Source organism: Malus sylvestris, chromosome 10, assembly GCF_916048215.2.
Source record: "Malus sylvestris chromosome 10, drMalSylv7.2, whole genome shotgun sequence".
NCBI lineage: Eukaryota > Viridiplantae > Streptophyta > Magnoliopsida > Rosales > Rosaceae > Malus > Malus sylvestris.
This window is the reverse complement of record NC_062269.1, coordinates 35,776,990-35,800,581: the sequence shown is the minus strand read 5'-3', so window position 1 is coordinate 35,800,581 and position 23,592 is coordinate 35,776,990. Positions and strand designations below refer to the sequence as shown.

General features: G+C 37.1%; 2 protein-coding genes and 1 pseudogene across 2 annotated transcripts; 1 reads left to right on the top strand and 2 right to left on the bottom strand.

The window, feature by feature from the left end:
* Positions 1 to 734: 734 nt before the first annotated feature.
* LOC126587713 (putative germin-like protein 2-1) lies at positions 735 to 1,631 on the bottom strand. Its single transcript, XM_050252803.1, has 2 exons — positions 1,462 to 1,631; positions 735 to 1,337 (listed from the first exon to the last, which is right to left on the bottom strand). The coding sequence occupies exons 1-2, from the start codon at positions 1,571 to 1,573 to the stop codon at positions 802 to 804; spliced, it is 648 nt and encodes a 215-aa protein (XP_050108760.1). The 5' UTR covers positions 1,574 to 1,631; the 3' UTR covers positions 735 to 801.
* A 7,405-nt stretch (positions 1,632 to 9,036) lies between these two features.
* On the bottom strand, positions 9,037 to 10,037 carry LOC126587714 (putative germin-like protein 2-1; annotated as a pseudogene).
* An 11,361-nt stretch (positions 10,038 to 21,398) lies between these two features.
* LOC126587322 (uncharacterized) lies at positions 21,399 to 23,199 on the top strand. Its single transcript, XM_050252358.1, has one exon. The coding sequence runs from the start codon at positions 21,485 to 21,487 to the stop codon at positions 22,982 to 22,984; it is 1,500 nt and encodes a 499-aa protein (XP_050108315.1). The 5' UTR covers positions 21,399 to 21,484; the 3' UTR covers positions 22,985 to 23,199.
* The last annotated feature ends 393 nt before the right edge of the window (positions 23,200 to 23,592 follow it).

Sequence of the window (23,592 nt, the reverse complement as noted above, 5' to 3'; positions counted from 1 at the left end):
ATAAAACCAGGTTGTAAATGGTTGCTGCTAGCTGTTAGTTGCTTTACAGGTTGTATTCACATTTCCAGCAACTACAAACAAGCTTGATGCCATGTGATGGCCAAAATGTGGTGATTGCAAGTTGGAAGGATGCAAAGCATGTGTGTGAAAGTGTCTAGCAGTTGGTGCATGTGTGAAAGGGTGTAAAGATGGTGAACACCACCATTCATTGCATGTTGTTGTATTGTTAATCAATTTCTGTTTTGTATAAATAGGCCTTCTTGCTAGGCTTTAGTATATCATTCCAATTCCCATTCCATTTCAGCAATTGAGTTTGGAAACTCTTTGAAATATATCAAAGTGCATTGTTTGCCGAAGCTTGTTGCTTCCCTCCTTTCTTTTTTCTTTTTGTCCAATTTTATTGAGAGTGCAAAGTGAGAGGTGTGATAGAGTTTGTAAACTTATCACCCACATATTTTGGTATTGAGTTAGTAAACTTTGAATACCAACAGGTTCAAGATTATGGAGTCCAAAATTTAGACTGGAAAGTGTAGATTATGAAGATAGAAAAAGTTTCCCAAACTCAAAGCACTGATGTTTTACTCAACATATGGAACTTCCACTTTTATAATAGAATAATGAAACAAAGTAACAACTTGATCACGTTTCCAATGAACATAGACATATTATCTTCTGAATCAAACAAAACAATAGATCAACATGACATGCGATGAAAAACAAACTGTAACAATTTTCTAAAGACACTTCAAATGAACTATGAAATTCTTTGATTGAACCAGAAGTTCCAAATCGGAATCTATTCTAAAACTTTGACTGAAGACCGTAGATTGCGTTCGTATCCACTTGGAAAGCCTTTGCAAGAATATCAGCAGGGATATCAGGGTTTGATCCAAATACAGCATTTGCAATGGCAATCACACCTGGATTTTGGCCGCTGAGAGCTACAATGGCAACTGCATTTCCGTGTCCAACATTTTGTTGGAAATGCACAAGGCCTACTGGGAAAACAAACACATCACCTTTCTGAAGCACCTTGCTGATGAGGCGGTTTTCAGGGTTGGAGGTGACAAAACCAACTTTGAGGCTCCCTTCCAGGACTGTCAAAATTTCAGTAGCTCTAGGGTGTGTATGTGGAGGGTTAAGACCCCATGGGGCAAAATCAATACGCGCAACGGAGATGCCAAGGGTATTAAGTCCTCCAATTTGGGCTACACTAACAGGAGTCACACGTGAACCAACTGCATTTGATGTGTTGCCTGCTAGGTGAAGCCCACTGAAGAAGAAATCGTTGCCTTCAACAAGCTTAGGGTCCTTGCAAACACGACCATTCACCAGTACTGAAACCATGATGAGAAAAATTAATATCAGCATATATAATTATTAATTGATACGGTGCATGTATTTGGTTTTTTGGAAACACGTACTACGGAAAAAAAAAACAAAAAAAACGATTCTTGGCACCTGAGCTCGTTGCATCAGCCACGCAGAAGTCCTGAAGAGAACTCGGGTCAGATGCCAAAGCAATGGAAGAAGTTACGGCAAGGAATGCGAAAAATAGAAGCTGAGAGGCCATCTGATAAGGCAGTAAACAGAGAGAGATTGGCCAACTTGGTTTAAACTTTGCAAGCGAGGATGAGTTTGAATTGTGGATTGAAACCCTACCTATGTCTCTGCTTTTATAGAGAGAAGTATCTCTGCATGTGTTGTTTCCCATGAACTGAAAAAGTCCAGTCTTAATTTGTAACCGCGTATTGTACAAATTTTTCATGGGAAGGTGCTGCTTGTGTATATGTCATCACGTATCTGATAACTTTATTTTTCAGGTGCCGGCGTTGGTGCTGGGCCTGCTGGCATCGAGGAATGTTTCCTTTCTCTAGAATTTGAATTGGATTTCTAGGAATAAAATGTACTATTACTAATTAACACCTATTTCTCTGCTCGTTCTCTAACAAAAAGAATATATATTTCAAACAATTATATACATGTATTTTACTCAGACAATCTTATTTTATCAATATGGTTAATGTATTCTATTATTCTATATGCAGCTGGAAGCATTAAATAGAATATTATGGACGATTCATATATTGGAGGTTTATTTTTGTTTTCAAGCAAATTTTGGTTTAAAAGTTAGTTGTCTTGCTTTGACTAAAACAAATTAAGAGTTTTAGAGAATACATTGTATGGTTTATAAAATATGGTATAAATAAATAGTCTAATATTATTCTAAAATAAAATTTGGAGTAGATGGAGACATGTAATTTGCATACAAAAGTAAACCTTAAAAAAATGTTAAACTTAGATTACTATTATTTTATGATGATATTTTGGAACCACCTAGTACTTAGATTACTATTCTTTTTGTTATTAAATGAAAGGGGTTTTTGAACTTTAATCCTTAAAGAAGATTAAAATTTAATAAAAACTTGGTGTTAGATTGGATATTGATTTTAGTCCCTTAATGTGTACTTAATTCAAGTTCATATTATATTTTTGTTTTAATATTTAATAATATCTTATTTAATGTCATTACATTAAATTTTAAATTTATTATTATATACACTTTAATTCATTAATTTTATTAACTTCCTCTAATTAGTATACCTAAACGTCCATATCATAATATATTTTACCAAATTAGTGCACCGAAATGTCCGTACCTAAATATATTGTGGTGAATTAGTGGTACATAAGAAAATATGCAAAAACATAACTGTACTGAAAATTACGTACCTAAATATATGATACTAGCTAGTGTACCGAAATGTCGGTACCTAAATATATTATACAAAACTAGTGTACCAAAATATCCATACCTAAACTTATTATACTAACCTAGTGTATCGAAATGTTTATACCTAAATATATTGTAATGGATTAGTGGCACATAATAAAATATGCAAAAACATAAGTGTACCGAAAAATTTCTACGAAAATATTTTCTTATATAAGATACTTACCATAATGTGAATTAAAATTTATAATATTTTCATGGAATTTAATTTATGAACATCATAAAATTATAAATAAAAAAAGAGAGATATTAATAGAGTCTAGGGACTAAAATCAATTTTTAATCTTGTATGAGACATAATGCCCACTCCATGGAACATGGAGAAATAGAAGGAAAGTGGGACTTGGAGCCCAAGACTTAATGCCTATAAAAGGCCTAGAATTCCACCATAACGGGGGAAGAAGAGGGAGGTATGAGATTGTTCTATATTTTACAAGCGTCTTGAACGAACACTAACTTGAGCGTTAAAGTGTTTTCTTGCAGGTCCCCCGCCCCCATGCTCTCACTAAAGACAAGTGAAGATGATGTCTAAAACTTCTCAATGTGTTCAAAATTACTTGTTGGTGGAGAATGGAAACACCCAAAATTTTCCGCTCCAACGGTCATTGAGTTGGCTTATATTATTGTTATTGTTTTTTCTTTTGGAGAATACTAAATCGAAGCAATATAGAGTTGAATCTCAAGCGTAGCAGGCTGGCAGCTACTGTTATTTGGGACTTGGACGTTGAGTATTGAACTGAACAATGAACGAGGGAAAGGCTAAAAAAAGCAGAATACAACAGAGCAAATGCCTAAAATAGCAGCAAAAAGTTCAACACTACAAGACCAGGCCACAAAATGTAAGGAGAATAATCAAACAAAACAACATATCAACTTGGAGTACAACGCTAATTGGGCATGAATAAATTATCATGTAACAGGTCAAGCAAATTAAACTAAATAATTTATCTGGTTACATATACCTCATAACTTTATATTTGGTTCAAGATTATGGAGTCTAAAATTAAGACAGATTATGAAGATAGAAAAAATTTCCCAAACTCAACAGTGATGTTTTACACAACATGTGGAACTTCCACTTTTATAATAGAATTATGAAACAAGTAACAACTTGATCACGTTTTCAGTGAACATAGTGTTGAATTATAATCTTGTCTTGGCCCAAAGATAATGGATCTAGCCCATGCACAAAGAAAGATTCATGCACATGCTAGAGAATTCTAGCAAAGTCCAAGTTGGTGGAAGAGTCTAGAAGAATGGTGAGGATTCCACCAACATACAAGATTAGTGTAGATAATTCTAGCATAGGAAGGTAGTGGAATTATCTAGATATATCTAGCATGATGTCTCCAAGGTTCCATCCATGCCTATAAAAGGAGAAGGCATCCACACCATTTGCAACAACCAAGAGAGCAAGTAGTGAGAAGTGAGATGAAGCAACAAAGCTTCTAAGAGTGTTTGAGTGTTTCCTCTTGTACTAAGTTTGTGAGTGAATAAAAATCTTGTGTAATACATTGAGTGTTCTTTCTTTCTCTTGCCTATCAATTCCGCTGCATTACATTCTTCTTTGTGAGATAAGCATATCCAAAGTAGTGAAGTCTTTTTAAGCCCCAACAAAGTGGTATTAGAGCTATGGCTAGCAACGCTATGGCAGCTTTCCAAGTTCCAGTGCTCGACAACAACAATTTCGATAATTGGAGTATCAAAATGAAGGCCCTTTTGGGAGCACACGATGTATGGGAAGTCGTGGAGAAAGGCTACACTGAGCCAGAAGATGAAGCTACTATGTCCCAACCCCAGAATGAGAGTTTGAAAGATTCAAGAAAGAGAGACAAGAAGGCTCTCTACCTCATCTACCAAGCATTAGATGACAATGGCTTTGAGAAGGTCTCGAGTGCAACCTCTGCCAAGCAAGCATGGGAGAAGCTTCAAACCTCTTACAAATGAGCCAAACAAGTGAAAAAGGTTTGTCTTCAAGTATTAAGAGGTGAGTTCGAATCTCTACATATGAAAGGGTCTGAATCAATCTTTGATTATTTCTCAAGAGTCCTAGCTGTTTCTAATCAATTAAAAAGAAAAGGTGAAAAGTTGGATGATATTAGAATTATGGAGAAGATACTACGCTTGTTGGACCCCAAGTTTGAGCACATTGTCGTGACGATTGAAGAAACTAAAAACTTGGAAGAAATTAGTATAGAGCAATTAATGGGTTCGCTACAAGCATATGAAGAGAAACATAAGAAGAGGCAAGGGAATGATGAGCAGCTCCTCAAGACGCATGTTCAGCCAAAGAAGAAAGAAGAAAGCTTCGATAACGAGAGAAGCTAGTATGGAAGAAGTCGTGGTCGAGGTCGCGGACGTGGATGTGGTTGGAACTTCAACAACCATAGCAACTACGAAAGAGGAGAAAGCTCAACAAAAGGTCGTGGAAGAGGACGCTCAAACTTGAGGTATGAAAAATCTCAAGTTCAATGCTACCACTGTCAAAAGTTTGGGCATTATGCTTGGGAATGTAGAGCTCCAAGCAACAGGCTTGATGAGAAGGTCAATTATGTGAAAGAAGAGAAAGAAGGTAATGGCATTGTATTACTAGCATGCAAGAACAATGATGGAGACCAAGACTATACATGGTACCTTGACACCGGCGCCAGCAACCACATGTGCGGAAGAAGAAGCATATTCGTAGAGCTCAATGAATCGGTGAGTGGCAACGTTTCTTTTGGAGACGAATCCAAAATACCCGTCAAAGGAAAAGGTAACATCCTAATTCCCCTGAAAAATGGCGGTCACCAATTAATTTCAAATGTCTACCACGTGCCCAATATGAAAAGCAACATTTTATGCTTGGGACAACTTTTAGAAAAAGGTTATGATATTCACATGAAAAATTATAGCCTTTTTCTTAGAGATGACAAAGGAAGATTAATTGCCAAGATGAAAATGTCAAAGAATAGGATGTTTCCCATGAACATTCAAAACAATGTTGCAAAGTGTCTCAAGATATGTTACAAAGACACACCCTGGCTTTGGCATCTTCATTTTGGGCATCTTAACTTTAGGGGACTAGAGTTATTGTCTAAGAAGGAGATGGTGAGAGGCTTACCATGCATCAGTCGCCCTAATCAAGCTTGCAAATGATGTTTACTTGGGAAAACAGTTCAGGAAAAGCTTTCCAAAGGAGTCGACCACAAGAGCCTAGAAGCCACTCGAGCTCATTCACATTGTATGTGCGGTTCAATAAAACCAAGCTCTTTGGGTAAAAATAATTATTTCCTTCTCTTCATTGATGATTTTTCAAGGAAAACCTGGGTGTATTTCTTAAAGCAGAAATCAGAGGTATTTGGAGCATTCAAGAAGTTCAAAGTCGCCGTAGAAAAAGAAAGTGGTTGCAAGATCAAAGCCATGGGATCTGATTGAGGAGAAGAATTCACTTCAAAGGAATTTCAAGAATTTTGTGAAGCCAATGGAATTCGTCGACCTTTGACAGTTCCAAGATCCCCTCAACAAAATGGTGTGGAGGAAAGAAAAAATCGAACCATCATCGACATGGCTCGAAGCATGCTCAAAAGTAAGAGATTGCCTAAGGAGCTGTGGGCAGAAGCTGTAGCATGTGCTATCTACCTATCAAATCGGTCTCCAATAAGGAGTGTGTGGGGAAAGACTCCGCAAGAAGCATGGAGTGGAAGAAAGCCAGGTATCTCTCATCTAAGAGTTTTTTTAAGCATAGCCCATGTACATGTACCAGACGAGAGGAGAATCAAACTCGACGATAAAAGTGAAAAGTTCATCTTTATCGGCTATGACTCAAATTCAAAAGGTTATAAACTGTATAATCCAAACAATGGGAAGACGTGACGTGACGTTCGATGAAGAAGGAGAATGGGATTTTGGCTCTCATGCAGGTGATCTTCACTTCTTTCCTTAGTTTGAAGAAGAGAATGAACAAGGGATGATGGAGCAAGCAAGAGAGGTTCAACAAGAATCTACTACTTCACCTGCTTCACCAACATCAATCAATCATGGTAATTCACAAGCATCAGCATCATCAAGTGGGAGTCTAAATGAAAGAGAAGTACCATGCACAAGAAGTCTACGAGATCTCTATGAGGTAGCTGAAAGACTTGATAATCCTACATTTTTCTGTCTCTTTGCTGATTGTGAACCAGTTGACTTCCAAGAAGCAATGCAAAATACTAAGTGGAGGAAAGCAATGGATGAAGAAATTGAAGCAATCCAGAAGAACGATACATGGGAACTCGTTATTCTTCCAAAAAGACACAAAGCCATCAGAGTCAAGTGGGTGTATAAGACAAAGAAGAATGCCAACGAAGAGGTTGAAAGATACAAGGCAAGACTAGTGGCGAATGGCTATAGTCAAAGAGCTGGAATCGACTATGATGAGGTATTTGCACCCGTTACTCGGTTGGAAACTAAACGATTACTAATTTCTTTGGCAACTCAAAACAAATGGAAGATTCAACAAATGGATGTGAAGTCCGCTTTCCTAAATGGAGTCCTTGAAGAAGAAGTCTACATTCAGCAACCGACAGGCTATGAAATCAAAGGGCATGAAGACAAAGTTCTGAAGCTGAAGAAAGCCCTCTATGGGTTAAAACAAGCACCACGAGCATGGAATAGTCGCATTGACAAGTACTTCCAAGAAAACAACTTCACCAAGTGCCCTCATGAACATGCTCTCTACGTCAAAGTCAAAGATGGAGATATTCTAATTGTGTGCATATATGTGGATGATCTAATCTTCACCGGAAGTAATCCAAGCATGTATGAAGAGTTCAAGAGAGTGATGACAAAGAATTCGAGATGACCGACATCGGGCTGATGGCATACTACCTAGGCATTGAAGTCAAGTAGATCGAGAAGGCATTTTCATCTCCCAAGAAAGCTACACAAAGGAGATACTAGAAAAGTTCAAAATGGATGACTGCAAGCTCATAGGCACGCCAGTGGAGTGTGGAGTCAAATTAACCAAGCATGACAAAGGAGAAAGTGTAGATCCAACATTTTTCAAGAGTTTAGTTGGAAGCTTGCGTTACTTAACTTGCACAAGACCAGACATTCTCTATGCCGTCAGATTAGTCAGTCGCTACATGGAGAATCCCACAACTACACATTTGAAAACAGCCAAAAGAATTCTTCGATACCTTAAAGGTACTGTTAACTTTGGCTTGTTCTATTCAAGTTCTGATGACTAAAAACTTGTTGGGTATAGCGACAGTGATTGGGCAGGAGATTCCGACGACAGAAAAAACACTATTGGATTTGTGTTCTTCATGGGAGACACTGCATTCACATAGATGTCGAAGGAGCAACCAATTGTCACTCTCTCTACCTGCGAAGCTGAATACGTAGCTGCTACCTCATGCAATCTGGCTGAGAAACTTGCTAAAAGAATTAAGCATGCCACAAGAAGAGCCAACAGAGATCTATGTCGACAACAAGTCTGCAATAGCTCTAGCAAAGAATCCAATATTCCATGACAGGAGCAAACACATAGATACCCGCTATCATTACATAAGAGATTATATTGCAAGAAAGGATGTGCAAGTGGAATACGTGAAGTCACAAGACCAAGTCGCCGACATATTCACCAAACCACTCAGGCAAGAAGACTTTGTCAGATTGAGGAACGCAATCGGCATCACAAGACAAGATTAAGGGGGGATGTTGAATTGTAATCTTGTCTTGGCCCAAAGATAATGGATCTAGCCCATGCACAAAGAAAGATCCATGCACATGCTAGAGAATTCTAGCAAAGTCCAAGTTGGTGGAAGAGTCTAGAAGAATGGTGAGGATTCCACCAACATACAAGATTAGTGTAGATAATTCTAGCATAGGAAGGTAGTGGAATTATCTAAATATATCTAGCATGATGTTTCCATGCTTCTCCAAGGTTCCATCCATGTCTATAAAAGGAGAAGGCATCCACACCATTTGCAACAACCAAGAGAGCAAGTAGTGGGAAGTGAGAAGAAGCAACAAAGCTTCTAAGAGTGTTTGAGTGTTTCCTCTTATACTAAGTTTGTGAGTGAATAAAAATCTTGTGTAATACATTGAGTGTTCTTTCTTTCTCTTGCCTATCAATTCCGCTGCATTACATTCTTCTTTGTGAGATAAACATCTCCAAAGTAGTGATGTCTTTTTAAGCCCCAACACATAGACATATTATCTTCTGAATCAAACAAAACAATAGATCAACATGACATGCGATGAAAAACAAACTGTAACAATTTTCTAAAGACACTTCAAATGAACTATGAATCTGTCTTTGATTGAATCAGAAGTTCCAAATCGGAACCTATTCTAAAATTTGGACTGAAGACCGTAGATTGCGTTTGTATCCACTTGGAAAGCCTTGGCAAGAATATCAGCAGGGATATCAGGGTTTGATCCAAATACAGCATTTGCAATGGCAATCACACCTGGATTTTGGCTGCTGAGAGCTACAATGGCAACTGCATTTCTGTGTCCAACATTTTGTTGGAAATGCACAAGGCCTACTGGGAAAACAAACACATCACCCTTCTGAAGTACCTTGCTGATGAGGCGGTTTTCGGGATTGGAGGTGACAAAACCAACTTTGAGGCTCCCTTCCAGGACTGTCAAAATTTCAGTAGCTCTAGGGTGTGTATGTGGAGGGTTAAGACCCCATGGGACAAAATCAATACGCGCAACGGAGATGCCAAGGGTATTAAGTCCTCCAATTTGGGCTACACTAACAGGAGTCACACGTGAACCAACTGCATTTGATGTGTTGCCTGCTAGGTGAAGCCCACTGAAGAAAAAATCGTTGGCTTCAACAAGCTTAGGGTCCTTGCAAACACGACCATTCACCAGTACTGAAACCATGATGAGAAAAATTATTATCAGCATATATGATTATTAATATATACGATGCATGTATTTGTTCTTTTGGAAATACGTACTATGAAAAATAAACAAAAGAAAAAAAAAAAAAAAACGATTCTAGGTACCTGAGCTCGTTGCATCAGCCACGAAGAGAACTCGGGTCAGATGCCAAAGCAATGGAAGAAGTTACAGCAAGGAATGCGAAAAGCGGAAGCTGAGAGGCCATTTAATCAAGGCTGTAAGCAGAGGGAGATTAGCGAACTTGGTTTAAACTTTGTGAGCGAGGATAAGTTTGAATTGTGGATTGAAACCCTATACCTATGTCTCTGCTTTTATAGAGAGAAGTATATCTGCATGTGTTGTTTCCTATGAACTGAAAAAGTCTAGTCTTAATTTGTAATCGCGTATTGTACAAATTTTCCATGGGAAGGTGCTGCTTGTGTATATGTCATCACGTATCTATTAACTTTAATTTTCAGGTGCCGGCATTGGTCCTGGGCCTGCTGGCATTGAGGAATGTTTCCATTCTCTAGAATTTGAATTGGATTTCTGGGAAAAAAAAATGTACTACTACTAATTAACACCTATTTCTTTACACGTTCTCTAACGAAAAGAATATATATTTTGTTGATGCACAAAATCTGGAGGATCTTGAACCAACGTAAATCCGACCGTGAATCACACAAACGCACAAGAACACAAAGATGTATTGTGGTTCACCTCAATGTTTAGGCTACGTCCACACTGATGTTAATTCCATTTCACTGTATGCTGTATGGATTACAATAGATCGGAAAGGGAACTCTCTGTGGATGCAGCCTTTGCCATTTTGCTCTCTGTTTGGCTGAGAGGGTATTGCCCTCTATTGTTGTGAGGCTCTCTTGTTCTTCCTCCCTTAGTGAAGGTGGGGAGGATCCCTTTTATAGAGTAAAGGTTTCCTCCTCTTACATGGGTTATGGGCTTAGTCATGAGGCCCAAAGACGAGGCCCAATATATAGTGCCAACATATTTCAAACAATTATATACATGTATTGTACTCAGACAATCTTATTTTATCAATATGGTTAATATATTCTATTATTTAATATGCAGCTGGAAGCATTAAATAGAATATTATGGACGACTCATATATTGGAGGTTTCATTTTGTTTTCAAGCAAATCTTGGTTTAAAAGTTGGTAGTCTTGCTTTGAATTAAGCGTTTTTAGAGAAACACGTCGTATGATTTACAAAATATGGTTTAAATATATAGTCTATTTAGCATTATCTTAAAATAAAATCTGGAGTAGATGGAGATATGTAATTTGCATACAAAAGTAAACCTTATAAAAATGTTAAACTTAGGTTACTATTATTTTATGATCATGTTTTGGAACCACCTGGTACTTACATTACTATTCTTTTTGTTCTTAAATGAAATCATATATACATCATTCAGCCATGCAGATAAACCCTAAGTATATCAGACATCAGAAATGCATTAATCTAGGCTGCCGACCATCCTAACAAAATAGATACGCATCCATTTCTCATAGCAAGGGTAATCCCGTGTTAATTATGCTCAATGGCCACACGCTCCGCACAAGAGGAGGCTTGTTGAGAGTATGGGTTTTGGTTCCGCTGATTATTATATGGTGCAGTTTGCAGACTTGCAATTGTTAAGAGCAACTCCAGCGGATGCTGGTTGCTTGGGCGACAGGGGAGGAGAAAGGGCATGAGGGCCGGTGGGAGCAGCTCCAGCGGGGAAGGGCCCAAGTGAGGGTGGGAGGCCGAGCGAAGGGGGGGTGGGAAGTCGACTGGCCTGTGGCCCGAGGGCTTTGTAATTGTTTATTTTTTTTTTGTGTCAGAGAGAGTGAGAGAGAGAGAGGGGGGTTTTTTATTATTTAAACAAACAAAAAAACTATTATTTTAATTGCTTATTGCCAGGGGGAGGGTTGCAAGGGTGGAGATGTAAATGGTAATTACTGTTCATTAATGGTAGTTACTATTCATTTAAGGCAGTTACTGTTTAATAGGATGGATTGAATAGTGGATTGCCAGGGGGAATGGCTCCATGGGTGGAATTACTCTAACTTCCAGGCTTCCACCATTTATTTTGGGCTCAAGGTTTATTATTCGACTCTCAGTGGGTAGAGAGTTGAACCCCTAAAGACTGAGGACCAAGTTATGTGGAAAACTCAATGTGACGTACAGATTTATGTATATGTACTTCCTACATATAGTGTGAGACACAAAAAGGAGAAGCTTTGCATGGGAGATGATCGTTCCATATAAATTGTATATGTACATTTGTTGCCTAGCTAACCATTCTTTATAAACAAGCTCAAGCTCTGCTAAAAGCATGAATATCGAAAAGAGTATGGCAGATTCCTTGAACTATATTCACAAAAGAAAGGATACCAAACAAATCTGCCAGCATTTCGATATACATTACTGCTTTGGAAACTAGCTAGCGGCAACCATGCACTTTCAATTGCTTAGGGTTGCTTGGTATTCATTTTGAAAATAATTTGCAGTTTTGAAAAATGATGAATGTAAGAAGTTGGAGGTGTCACATCTTTATAGGTCCTGTTAGGCCAAGCGAGGTGGAGGAGGTTTACTGCAAGTGTGCAACTAATCATTTGATTAAAGGAGGTTTGACGTTTGCAAGAATGAATTCAGAATCGTTTCTTGGAGGAACACACTCTTCAGTGGTTACTCTGTTGCTTGGCCTCTGCATGATAGGTACTAGCAGGATTGATAATTTGATACCACCGGTTCCATCCTTGGCTCAAAATTGGACGCCATGACAGTTAGGCAATAGTATGAAGCACATTGAGCAGAGCCTTGTCGACTGACGTGAATATTTAGGGATTGAAGGACGCCGATATACTTCAGAGCAGTTATTCTCCTTGGATTGGGTTTTGCTCCTCTAAATGAAGTCCACTTTGCAAGCTTAAAAGGAAATGAAAAGCCCTTTCATTTTTGGCCTAAACACAGAAACAGTTTTCCAAACTCAAAGCACTCATGTTCACTACAAAAAAAATGGGCACTGCACACAATAAATTATATGTGCCCTATGAGGTCAAAGAGCACCAACATATGTGCCCATAGACCAATAGCAACAGTGCAGCAACTATATTTGTATATGTGCCCTCTATGGGCGTTGCCTTTGATTAGGGGGCACGATATGGCTATTGGTGCTCAAAGGGTTGAGCACAGATAAGGGTTTTTTTGTGCCCCTATTCTGACATCTCTGTCAGATGACACTTCAAATTCATGTTAGCACAATTTTTGTAATTGTGCCCTATGAGTTAAATATAAAAAAAAATAACAACATCGTAACACCTTACAACCTGAAACAAACATTTGAAAACACCAGATCGGAATAGGAAAATATTGCTCAATTTCTCTTCTTAACAGATCAAACTCAACCAAGTAATCAACATTATACATTAAAGAAAAAAAACAAGTTAACGATTTCAAACGTATATTCTTCCTTTTAGCCATTCATCCTTCAGTGGAGGCGTATGTGCTCCACGCGCCATCCTTAGTAGTACCACGCACAGCTCCACGTGCGCGATTACAATCGCCGCCTGCAACTACACCAGGGGTTTTAGAATCCGTTTTTGGTCCAAAACAAAATCATTTTCAGTAATTCAAAAGCCCAAAAAAAGCTACGAAGGTAAGGATTCAAAATATACCTTCCTCAGGGCCATTGGGCGGCCGGTGATAGCCTAAAATCAACCTGAAACTAGCGGGCCTCACCGGAAATCTAGGGAAATTCTCTCGAGTTGAAACTACATCCAACCTTAAACAAATCAGGCATGTAGTGCACGAAAACGTCTCTAAACAGCCTAAAGAACCTAACTAAGGTGTTTTCGAGACTCACCTATACTAGATTTGACAAAAAATCTCACTGGGAAGTCAGGCCGCGATGGAGCTCGTCACTTCACCGCGTCGATTTTGGTTTCCAAAAAGCAAAGAGTAATAGGAGTCCGTGGTGACGAGAGGAAGAAAGCTGGTGGTTGCCTCGCCAGAGAACGACAGTTCCCCTGCTGTGTGTCAAGGAAGAAGCTGAGAGGGAGAGAAATGAGAGAGAGAGTGTGTGGCAATGTGGTGTTTGGGTCGTGGCAAGGTTCACCAGACTGGCGAATAAGGTGGAGATGGTGCTGCAATTTTCTGTGCAGTGAGCACAGAGATGATGAAGGATATGACAAAGAATAGAGTGGAGAAGTAGAGAGAATTAGTGAGAGAAGGATTGAGCGAAAGAGAGACGGAAGAGTGATGTAGTGAAAAAAATAGTGAGTGCACAGGGAAGCATGGAGACTCACGTGGGGGCTCCAACGGGACACCAAAAACCCATAAAAATATTAGTAAAATACCCACATAAAACTCTGGTGCGATGATGATTGTTGATTTTTTTTTTTTCTTGGCTTAGTTTCAAATAATTAAGAGTATAAAGGAGTTAGGAATAGGGAAAAAGTAAATGTAAAGGACACAAAAACATTTTTTTTTTAAATATATTCAATTAGAGGCCACAAATGCCTTTATTGTGTGTGTGTAAATTAATAAAAAATAATATATCTCTCTAACATTTAAAAGGACAATTCAAATTTTTGTAGGCACAATTACATGACACAAACTAATGTGCTTATTTGTTAGAGGGCACATTTGAGATATTTTGGTGTTCAATGGAACTTAAAAAGCACAAATATGTCTTTGTGCTCAATGAAAATGCAAAGGGCACATATCAATTGTGTTCTTAGCCCATTTTCTTGTAGTGGTTTTACTTGAAATTCTATGGGCACAAAATATGGTAGTGAACATTTCCTTTTATTATTTCTTGGAGCAATAGAGTAAACAAAAGATCAAATTGATAGAGTAAACAAAATAACAAATTGATCATAACTTATGAGCATAAGCAAATAAATCTTTTGAATCAAACACAACAGTAGACCAACATGACTGCGATGAAAAACAAACTGTAACAATATGTCTCTGTTTTTATAGGGAGAAGTATCCCTGCACGCATGTATTGTTTCCTATGAACTGAAAAAAGTCTAGTCTTAATTTGTAACCGCGTAGTACAAGTTTTTCATAGGAAGCTGCTACTTGTGCATGTATATGTCATCACTTATCTGATTAACTTTGTTGTTCAGGTGCCGGCATTGTTGCTGGGCCTGCTGGTATTGAGGAATGTTTCCTCTCTTTATGTCGAGAAATTTTTATGTCATAGCTGAAACACTTGCCGCATGTACTTTTTCACGTATTATTATGAATAAACGAAATAGTTAATATGCTCCATTTTTTAGCTATATTAATATAATAATAAAATACAAGTGTTACAATCTGAATGGAATTATAGCATAATGTTCCAGGTACAAAAAAACAATGTAACAGAACTTACTTGCCAGGTCAAATTTGATAAAGAAATATCATATTACTCACAAATTTGAATTGGCTTTCTAGAATAAAATTTATAAAAACTCTAATTAGCATCTATATTACTCTGCTCTTTCTCTAATTAATAGAGTGTATAGATTCATACATATTCAGACAATCATATTCTATCAACATGGTTAATATTCTATTCTATATGCGGCTGGAAGCATTAAACAGAATATTGACAATTCATGATATTGGAGGTTTCTTTTTCGTCTTCAAGAAACTTTGGTTTGAAAGCGGGTTGTCTTGCTTTGACTTGATCTAGGAAATAGAACCAATGGATGAGAGAAAAAGCTATTAGGATTCTACTTTAAGGTTTAAATATGAAATTGACACCCGATCTTCATCCCTAATTCATTTCTTTTTTAAGATATTGTTTAAATACCAGCTATATTTTTACATTAAACTACATGAAAATGTTTGACATCAAAATTCAGTGAGTTTAAAAAAAAAAGATCATAATCACCAAGACAAATTCACTTCTTAAGATTTCTTTCTTTTTATCCTAACATATTCTCAAAATAAAGCTCAATTTCAATCGTTGTGGGTAACTGCCTTAAAGACTTATTGGGGTTGGAAGCTTGGGCATATAGCACATCAGTCCATGTTAATGTCGGGCTAAATGGGTACTCGGACAGAGTTTTGGACTTCAATGTTGGGCTAATATTGCGATTTTGATATGATTAAATAAAATACTTCTTAGTCAAAATGATCTTTGAGATTTGCATAACTTATCACTTTGGTCTTTAAGATTTAAAATCAATAAAAGTGATCCTTGAGTTTGTCTACCATCAATCATTTTGGTCATTCCATGAAAAATCATATTAAATAAGGACCAAAATGATAAAAATATCCTTAATTTAATAAACCTTATTTAATAGAGATTTTTCATGAAATGACCAAAATGATTGATAGTAGACAAACTCATGAACTACTTCTATTAATTTCAAATCTCATAAACCAAAGTAAGAAGTTATACAAATCTTAAGGACAATTTTGGCTAAAAATGGAATTCGTGTTGTTCGTCAACGTTCAATGATCAATGGTGAGTAGCAAATAATATCCCTTCCCTCTTTTATGAAATTTAGCTCTTCTCCACTCCTTTTATGGAACAAAATCAAAAGGTCCAAATCAAAATGGAGATATCCAATTAAATTAAACACGTGCGCTGTAACATGAGTAAATTGATGTTGTAGTCCTCCAATGTACTCCAATTATTAAACACGTGCGCTGTAACATGAGTAAATTGATGTTTAATAATTGGAGTACTACAACATCAAATTACTCGTGCTGCAGCATACAAACCGATTGTCAATATGATATTTAAACTTGTTAAGTTGTCAACCACCTAATCGATTATGTATCATACTAGTACTTTTCCATCAGTTATGAATGCAAGTCGAGTAACTTGCATGGGATAGGTAAACCTTTACCAAAGCGCGAGTATATAAATTAAATTCCATCTAAATCATGTTTAAAACAAAGCTCAACCCTAATTGAATTGATATTTGGTATGAATGATTAAAACATATGTTATAATAGGGTTAGATGAAGGAACAAAAATTTGGACAAAATTTTTTACTCCTTTTTAGCCATTAAATTTTATAACATTCAACGGTCTTAATTAAGTAAAACGACTTTTAAAGAGTAAATAATGTGGACGATGGCGTGCGTAACTAATGAAAATAAATAAAGATTAAAACATAGAGATATAAAATTGAGAGGAATTAAAAAAGGAAAAAAAATCACCCACGCTTTGGAGGGAAGGAGAGGAAGACTCGCTTTGGCTAGCTTTATGTGATCAAAGAGAAAGATGTAAATTTGAGGGTTTATCACCCAAACCTGTAAACCCTACACGCACTGATCTTGCCTCACGCAAACAAAGATGAGAATCTGATTTAATGTGTGGCCCCACGCTGCTCTTGCCTTTTGGCCAACAAGGGAAGATTTTTTTTTTCAGTCTAATTTATCACCCATATATAGTGAAAGCGCTGGAATTTTCTCTACACCTTCTTCTCATGTTCGTCGCTAGTCCTCCTCCCTAGGTTCCAACGTTAGATTGATTTGCTTTTTTCTTTCAGTTTTATTCTATTTTAATTATAATCCATGCCATTAAAATCCTCCACGTCACTTAAGCAAGATCGTTAGATGCTATAAAATCTAATGGTTAAAAGGAGTGTAGAAGTGTCTAAAATATTTGTCCTTTAATCCTAACCCGTTATAATCTGTGGTGCAACCTTGTAAGTTACAACTCTAAGCACAAATATATATATATATATATATTACAGTCACACTTAAAAATCTCTCATTTATCTACCTACGCTTGTTAAACTAAAATCTTCGTACGATTTCAAAGTTTCAACCTTTGCTTTCATGTACAAGCATATTCAACTTTGCTTTTGTACTGATGTTTGAACTTTGAAGTAGTAAAGAAGCAAACTATAACAGCTCTCTCAAAAAACCATGTGACCATATTGAATAAAAACAAAAGAAAAATGCAGTCAATCATCATCAGTCCATGTGTTTCTCATTCGAGTTTTCCTATAACCTAACACCCCTGCGTTTTACACCAGCATTTTCTGGTCTTTTACATGTAAGAAAAAAGGTACACCAACTTCATGGGGATGGGGCCTTCCTTTTGGTTCCCTGTAACCTCTCCATAATTAAATACACGTTTAGAAAATCATTAAAGAATCGTACGGTCTTTTCTTCGCGGAGCCTCACGATAGTTTTTGGGTTTTCAATGTTTTAATTCTCGTGATTGGGGTTTAGTGAACTAAATGTCCTCCCTGATTAAAGAAACGTATTCGGTTGTTGATGTTGGAAAATATTAGTATTTAGATTTATTTTAGTATTTGGGTTTTGCTTGTTAGTTTAGGATTTGAACCTAGCCCATCCGAGTTAGGGTTTCTTAGGTTTAGTTCTCTATAAATATTGCTTGTAATTTAGTTTGAGAAAAGTTAGTCATAATGTAGCCTCTTAGGGTTTTGTAGCCGTTTCAGCATTCTCGTTTATTTAATAATATTCCTATTATTTTGTTAATCTTGTTCGTTGCGCACTCTGATATTCAACTTCGTATCAGAGCAGGTTTGATCCTTCCGGATTTAATCTGCTTCAGGTTGGTATCTGTTTGCTTGTTTCCATTGTCGTTCATATTCAGATTGTTAGTTGGTATTGATTGTTTACAAGAAGAAAAAAATTGTTCGTTTGTTTTTTGTCCCGTGACTCTGCTTCTGCACCTTTGAACGCCACAGCCTGCAGGAGTATCCTCAAGTCTGTATTGCTGCAAAGGAAAAAAGAAGGAAAAACAGGGGAGTAAAAAAAAAGGAAGAAACAAGAAAAAATTGGTTGCTTGTTTGAGGCCCATGCGGGCAAAGGGAAAGAAATTTTGGTTGGATTTTTTGTTTGTTTGTTCAGAAGTTGGCATGGGCATTGGCATTGGCATGGGCATTGGCATCGGCATCGACATCAGCATCGGAATTTGGAGTTTTGCATCCACATCTACTTTGGCAAACCCATGTCGTGTACCGCCATGAGTTTGAAGGGGGGGTGTTGGAAAATATTAGTATTTAGATTTATTTTAGTATTTGGGTTTTGCTTGTTAGTTTAGGATTTTGACCTAGCCCATCCGAGTTAGGGTTTCTTAGGTTTAGTTCTCTATAAATATTGCTTGTAATTTAGTTTGAGAAAAGTTAGTCACAATGTAGCCTCTTAGGGTTTTGTAGCCGTTTTGGCATTCTCGTTTATTTAATAATATTCCTATTATTTTGTTAGTTTTGTTCGTTGCGCACTCTGATATTTAACTGTTGATGTGTTTGTAATTATAGATTTATGATGGTCATTTAACATGTGTAGTCTTTTGAGTTGTTTTAAGAGGCACGTTAACATGTATATTATATGTACGTCTTTAATGATTTTTAATAGAATCTCTTTCGCTGGACAAAAAAAATTACACGTATTACATGAGTTCAATGAGAAAAACCTTTTTAATTAATTTTTTTAAAAATTGCGCACTTGATAAAGTTGCAATTACTTACTCTTGTAAAAATAGAATATATTCCACCAAGACTCTATTAAATTTACCCGTATATTACAAGATAATCTGCTACCAATTGAGATGTTTTAGCTTTCCTTGGTGCAAGGAGAGATTAAACCTTTTTGCAAAGGGTCTACAGCTTTATGTGAAAAGCACGACAAAGTCATGCATGCATTATTTGTTTTGTTTTCTTTTGTTTTTTTTCAACCATCATCTTTATTTGATGGTTACATGCAACACTATTTAAATAAATAATGTTTGAAGTATGTGATGAGTTATTGTTAGTCAAAAGTGCAGATTCAAGATTTGAACAATTGGGGGCTCAGTGTTAAAAGTTAATTTTTTTAATAAAAATAGAGTGAAGGGCGCAAAAAATTCAGTTTATTCACTAAGATATTTCGTCGAACACTTGTAAAGCTTATATGCGTCATCTAAACCATGTTGCGAAGATGTCAACAAATATTGACATATACCAAAATAATCTGATGAGTATTATCAACATATTAGATATCAAGCCAAATATTGGTGTTTCGGTCTATTATATATTCTTTTTCTTGAAAATAACAGAATTAGAAAATATATTTGGAATAAAAACGAGCAATCCAAATCGAAAATCTGGATAAATTTAGACCTAAACCGAATCAATTCTAACCGTATATTTCCCCTCGAAAAGGGCTGTGATATTCTACGTGCTTAGTTCTTAAGCCAACATGTTTCATTTCTTCTTTCCCTTCTCACATTAATTAACTCAGATATTTGTGTACATATTATATTTATTTAGTTTTCCATCTTTATGTGATAAAAGCATTAGCGGCCATCGGATTCGAAATTTTCTAATCACATCATGGTAAAGATTGGGTCCCATCCAAGAAATATCCTAACTTGGTCCAATAATATTGGTATTGATCGAGTGGTTTTCAGTGTGGAGTGGGAGTGGGGGATATCTTACACACGAAAGGCTGAAAGTGGATTTGTTGGTGACATTTATTCTTACATATGCCAGTTTATGCATGATCTGATGTGTGTTACTTGCTTATTAGAGTTGAGTTAGTTATGATTTCTTTATAATTTTATACAGTAATAAGTTAGTCAAAATGTTGCTTTAATTTGTAACCATAAATAATCTTTGTAGTTTGTTTGTGTATTCGTTAGCTTACTGTGATTTTAAACGTGTTTTTATTTTTTTAAACATCCAATAAAGGCGAGACATTGAGTTGCAACGTCTTCTAAGTTGTTGGATCAAATTCAACAATCAACCATGCAAATGATACTCGATGATTTAGGTGTCGAACAAAAAATTGCGATGAAAGAGTTGTTGATAATTTTGTGGCACCATTCATTTTGAGCACTAGATTAGCAAAGGTGCTCACTCTTGGAAATCAACTTGAAAGAGAATAATATCTATTATTTTCATGCATAATAAGTTTAATTGGATGGGATACTTGCACTAGGATATTAGCAAGGGTGCTCACTGTTTCAAGAGCTACTTTGTGTAAATTCTTTTAGGGTTGTTTCAAGTGTTATTTCAAGAGCTACGTTGGTTTATATAAGCATGGCTTCCAACTAATCATGCATGTTGATATGATTAGTGTTAAGCGGTGAATATAAGTTATAGATTACAATTTCAATACTTTATAGAACCAAAACTACGTCAATTGTCTAAGAATCGTTTGCATAATTACTGTAAACTTGTGTTTATATAATCAGAAAATGAAGTTTATACAGCTCATAAGAGTTAGTTTACGCATTATCCCTTGCATGACAAATCCTATTTTTTATTATTTTCTTCTTAAATATCGCTTGTATAAATATAAATTTACGTAAAAAAACTATTTAGACAAAGACTGAATCAAATCAATGTAGTAAGCCTCACCATAACTAACATCAATTTCAAAACCGTTTCTTTGTTTTAGTTAAATTAGTTATTTTTCCTCTTCCTCACTTATCTCCTCCCAAAAACGCTATATCTTCTATTTATTCCAAAAAAAAACAAATCCAACAAAAAACCGAAACAAAAACGTTACCAAACGGACCCTTTATAACAAACAATTTCCGACACGACAAAAAAAAACAAAATTTTCTGGACCCTGAAACCGAGTAACAAAAAGACACCAAAGGAATTTTCAACCTGCCGCGTTCAAAGATCCAACCTTTTCACCCCCATCTGACTTCCTGTCGCTTTCCCAAAACCCTTTTATTTTTCTGTAATTTTTTTAAATTAATTTCTAACCGAAATAGTAGACGACGGCTGCTATAAATTAAAACCCAGTAATTTATTTTTCTCAGAAATTGAGTTTCCTGTCGAAACCAATTTTTCTCTGCTCTGCTTTATTTTTTGCTGTCCCCAAATTTTTAGTGACGATGCCGCTTCCGTGGAAGAAGACCAGAGCGACACGGATTTCCCAATTCGTCGCCGATCTCCAATCGCCGAAACGCGGCGGTTCGCTTTTCGTCCAGACCGGGTTTCCCGCCTCTCTCATCGACCTCTTCGTCAAGAACCGGGATCACTTAAAGAAACCGTCGAAAAAGCATAAGAACAAGAGCAAGAAGAAAGGGAATCGGGTCGATGACCGGGTCGACGATCGGATCGCTCCGAATTGTGACCTGGGTTCGAGCGATTTGCCGGTGTTGGTAAAACCCAGTTCGCCAGATTCGTCAAATGTCGAGAATTTGAAGCCCACAGAAGCTGATCATGGCGTTGAGGCTACTGATTTTGAAAATCGTGCGGAGAATTGTGTCGTCGGTGGTGGAGAATGCGTCGGCGGGATTTGGGGGGTGATTCTGATGACGTTGATGAAGATTATTGTGGTGGTGGTTTTGGCTTTGAGCACCAAGAAGCTCGTGGTTGGGATCACATTGTCCGCTTTTCTCCTTCTGCTTCTGGAATACGCGGGTAAGCACTTGGCTTTGTTTTTGAAACCATGTTCGAATGCGAAATCTGTTATGGCTCAGAGATTGTCTGCGTTTTTATTGTTTTCGAATGGTTTCGATTCGAGTGATGATATGAAGGGAGTGGCTGCGAGGGAAAAGACTGTGATTTTAGATTCTGCCATTGAAGAGATTGAGATTGTTGATGTTAACAAGAAGGGAAGATTGATTGAGTTGCTTGGTATGGAATGTGAGGAGACGAAGCCCGCGGAGAAGGGAAGTGTTGGCGTTGATAAAACCGCCGGTGAAAAAAGTTTGGTTGAGTTGCTTGGGATGGAATGTGAGAAGAAGAGGGGGGTGGTGGATAAGAGAAGGGTTTGTGCCAATAAGACTGTCGGTGATGTGTCGTTGGTTAAGTTATTGGGGAAGGATTATCAGAAGATAAAGCTCGTGGAGGATGGCGAAGACGAAGGTGAATTTGTTGGGGATAAGAAGAGTAAGAGTATGAAAAATTCTAAGATTAAAGCTAAACTTATCAAGAAATTCGTGCCTAAGAAGTTGCGTCGAAAGGGTAAGCAAAACGAGCAGGAGCTGGAGCCTGTGCTGTACAGTGGCGATTCTAGTTTCCTCGGAGATGATAAGGTAGAAGGATGTGAAGAACAAGAAGACCGTGAAGATGAGAAACAAGAGGAACAAGAAAGTGAAAACAGATCGGTGTTCTCACTAGATGCAGAGGAGAAGTCTAAAATCCAAGGCTCCGACGGAGTTTCTGATAACGGTGAAGGATCATTGGCTGGCGAAGTAACACCACTGGTTGTTGAAAAGAAGGGAAGAGAAGGAAAAGAAGGTGGTTTTGGGTATCTGGTTCCCTTTCTTATAGTTCTTGCCGGACTTTTTGGAGGTCGGCTTGTTGCCCTTTTTCTTACAATCACTTTCTTTTTTTTGTCGAAGTTGATCGGAACTCTAAGGAGACTGGTAAAAGTATGTCCATGACAAGGTGTTCTGTCCCAATCTCAAGTTAGACTGTCTAGTTTTGCTTCAAATATAGTGTTCTTCAGGTCTCGAATTGTAGTCTGAATGTGAAAAGCTTAGTGTGATAGAAAGAAATTCCAACATTTTCGTTGGCAACCCAGCTTGAGGTGTTGTACTCTAAACTGTAAAATTGTTACAGATACATAATATTAGTACATAGTTCTCGTTTCCTTGTATCGATTTTGTTTCTTTGCGATATCCGAATCACTTATTCGTTATATCTGTTGTTCTGCTGTAGACTCGGCGTGCTGAAAATACCGGCCATGAGCCGCTCGTTTATACACCAAATTTATTGAGCACCATTGTTACTAGATGGTGAGAAACTTCTGCAGTCATAGTTACCATCTGATTTACAGCAACATTGTCTTGTATTTCACAGGAATGTTAACGAGGGGTTTCGCCTATCAGAACTCAGTTCCTTTCAATGATTAAAGAATGATAGAAAAAGATGGAACCAGCACCTGGAAGCGTCTTAAAAACCCTGGATCTATTCTCCGCCTTCTTTCACTTACAATATTGTCACCAACTTGCCTTCTATTTACCGATTTCTTAATTTCTGGCTAGTTTCT

Bases quoted from the DNA above. Each gene is read 5' to 3' on its own strand.
- LOC126587713 (XM_050252803.1), bottom strand. From the start codon at position 1,573: ATGGCCTCTCAGCTTCTATTTTTCGCATTCCTTGCCGTAACTTCTTCC. The intron at 1,338-1,461 runs GTGCCAAGAATC...TCATGGTTTCAG, and splicing joins GGCTGATGCAACGAGCTCAG to TACTGGTGAATGGTCGTGTT.
- LOC126587322 (XM_050252358.1), top strand. From the start codon at position 21,485: ATGCCGCTTCCGTGGAAGAAGACCAGAGCGACACGGATTTCCCAATTC.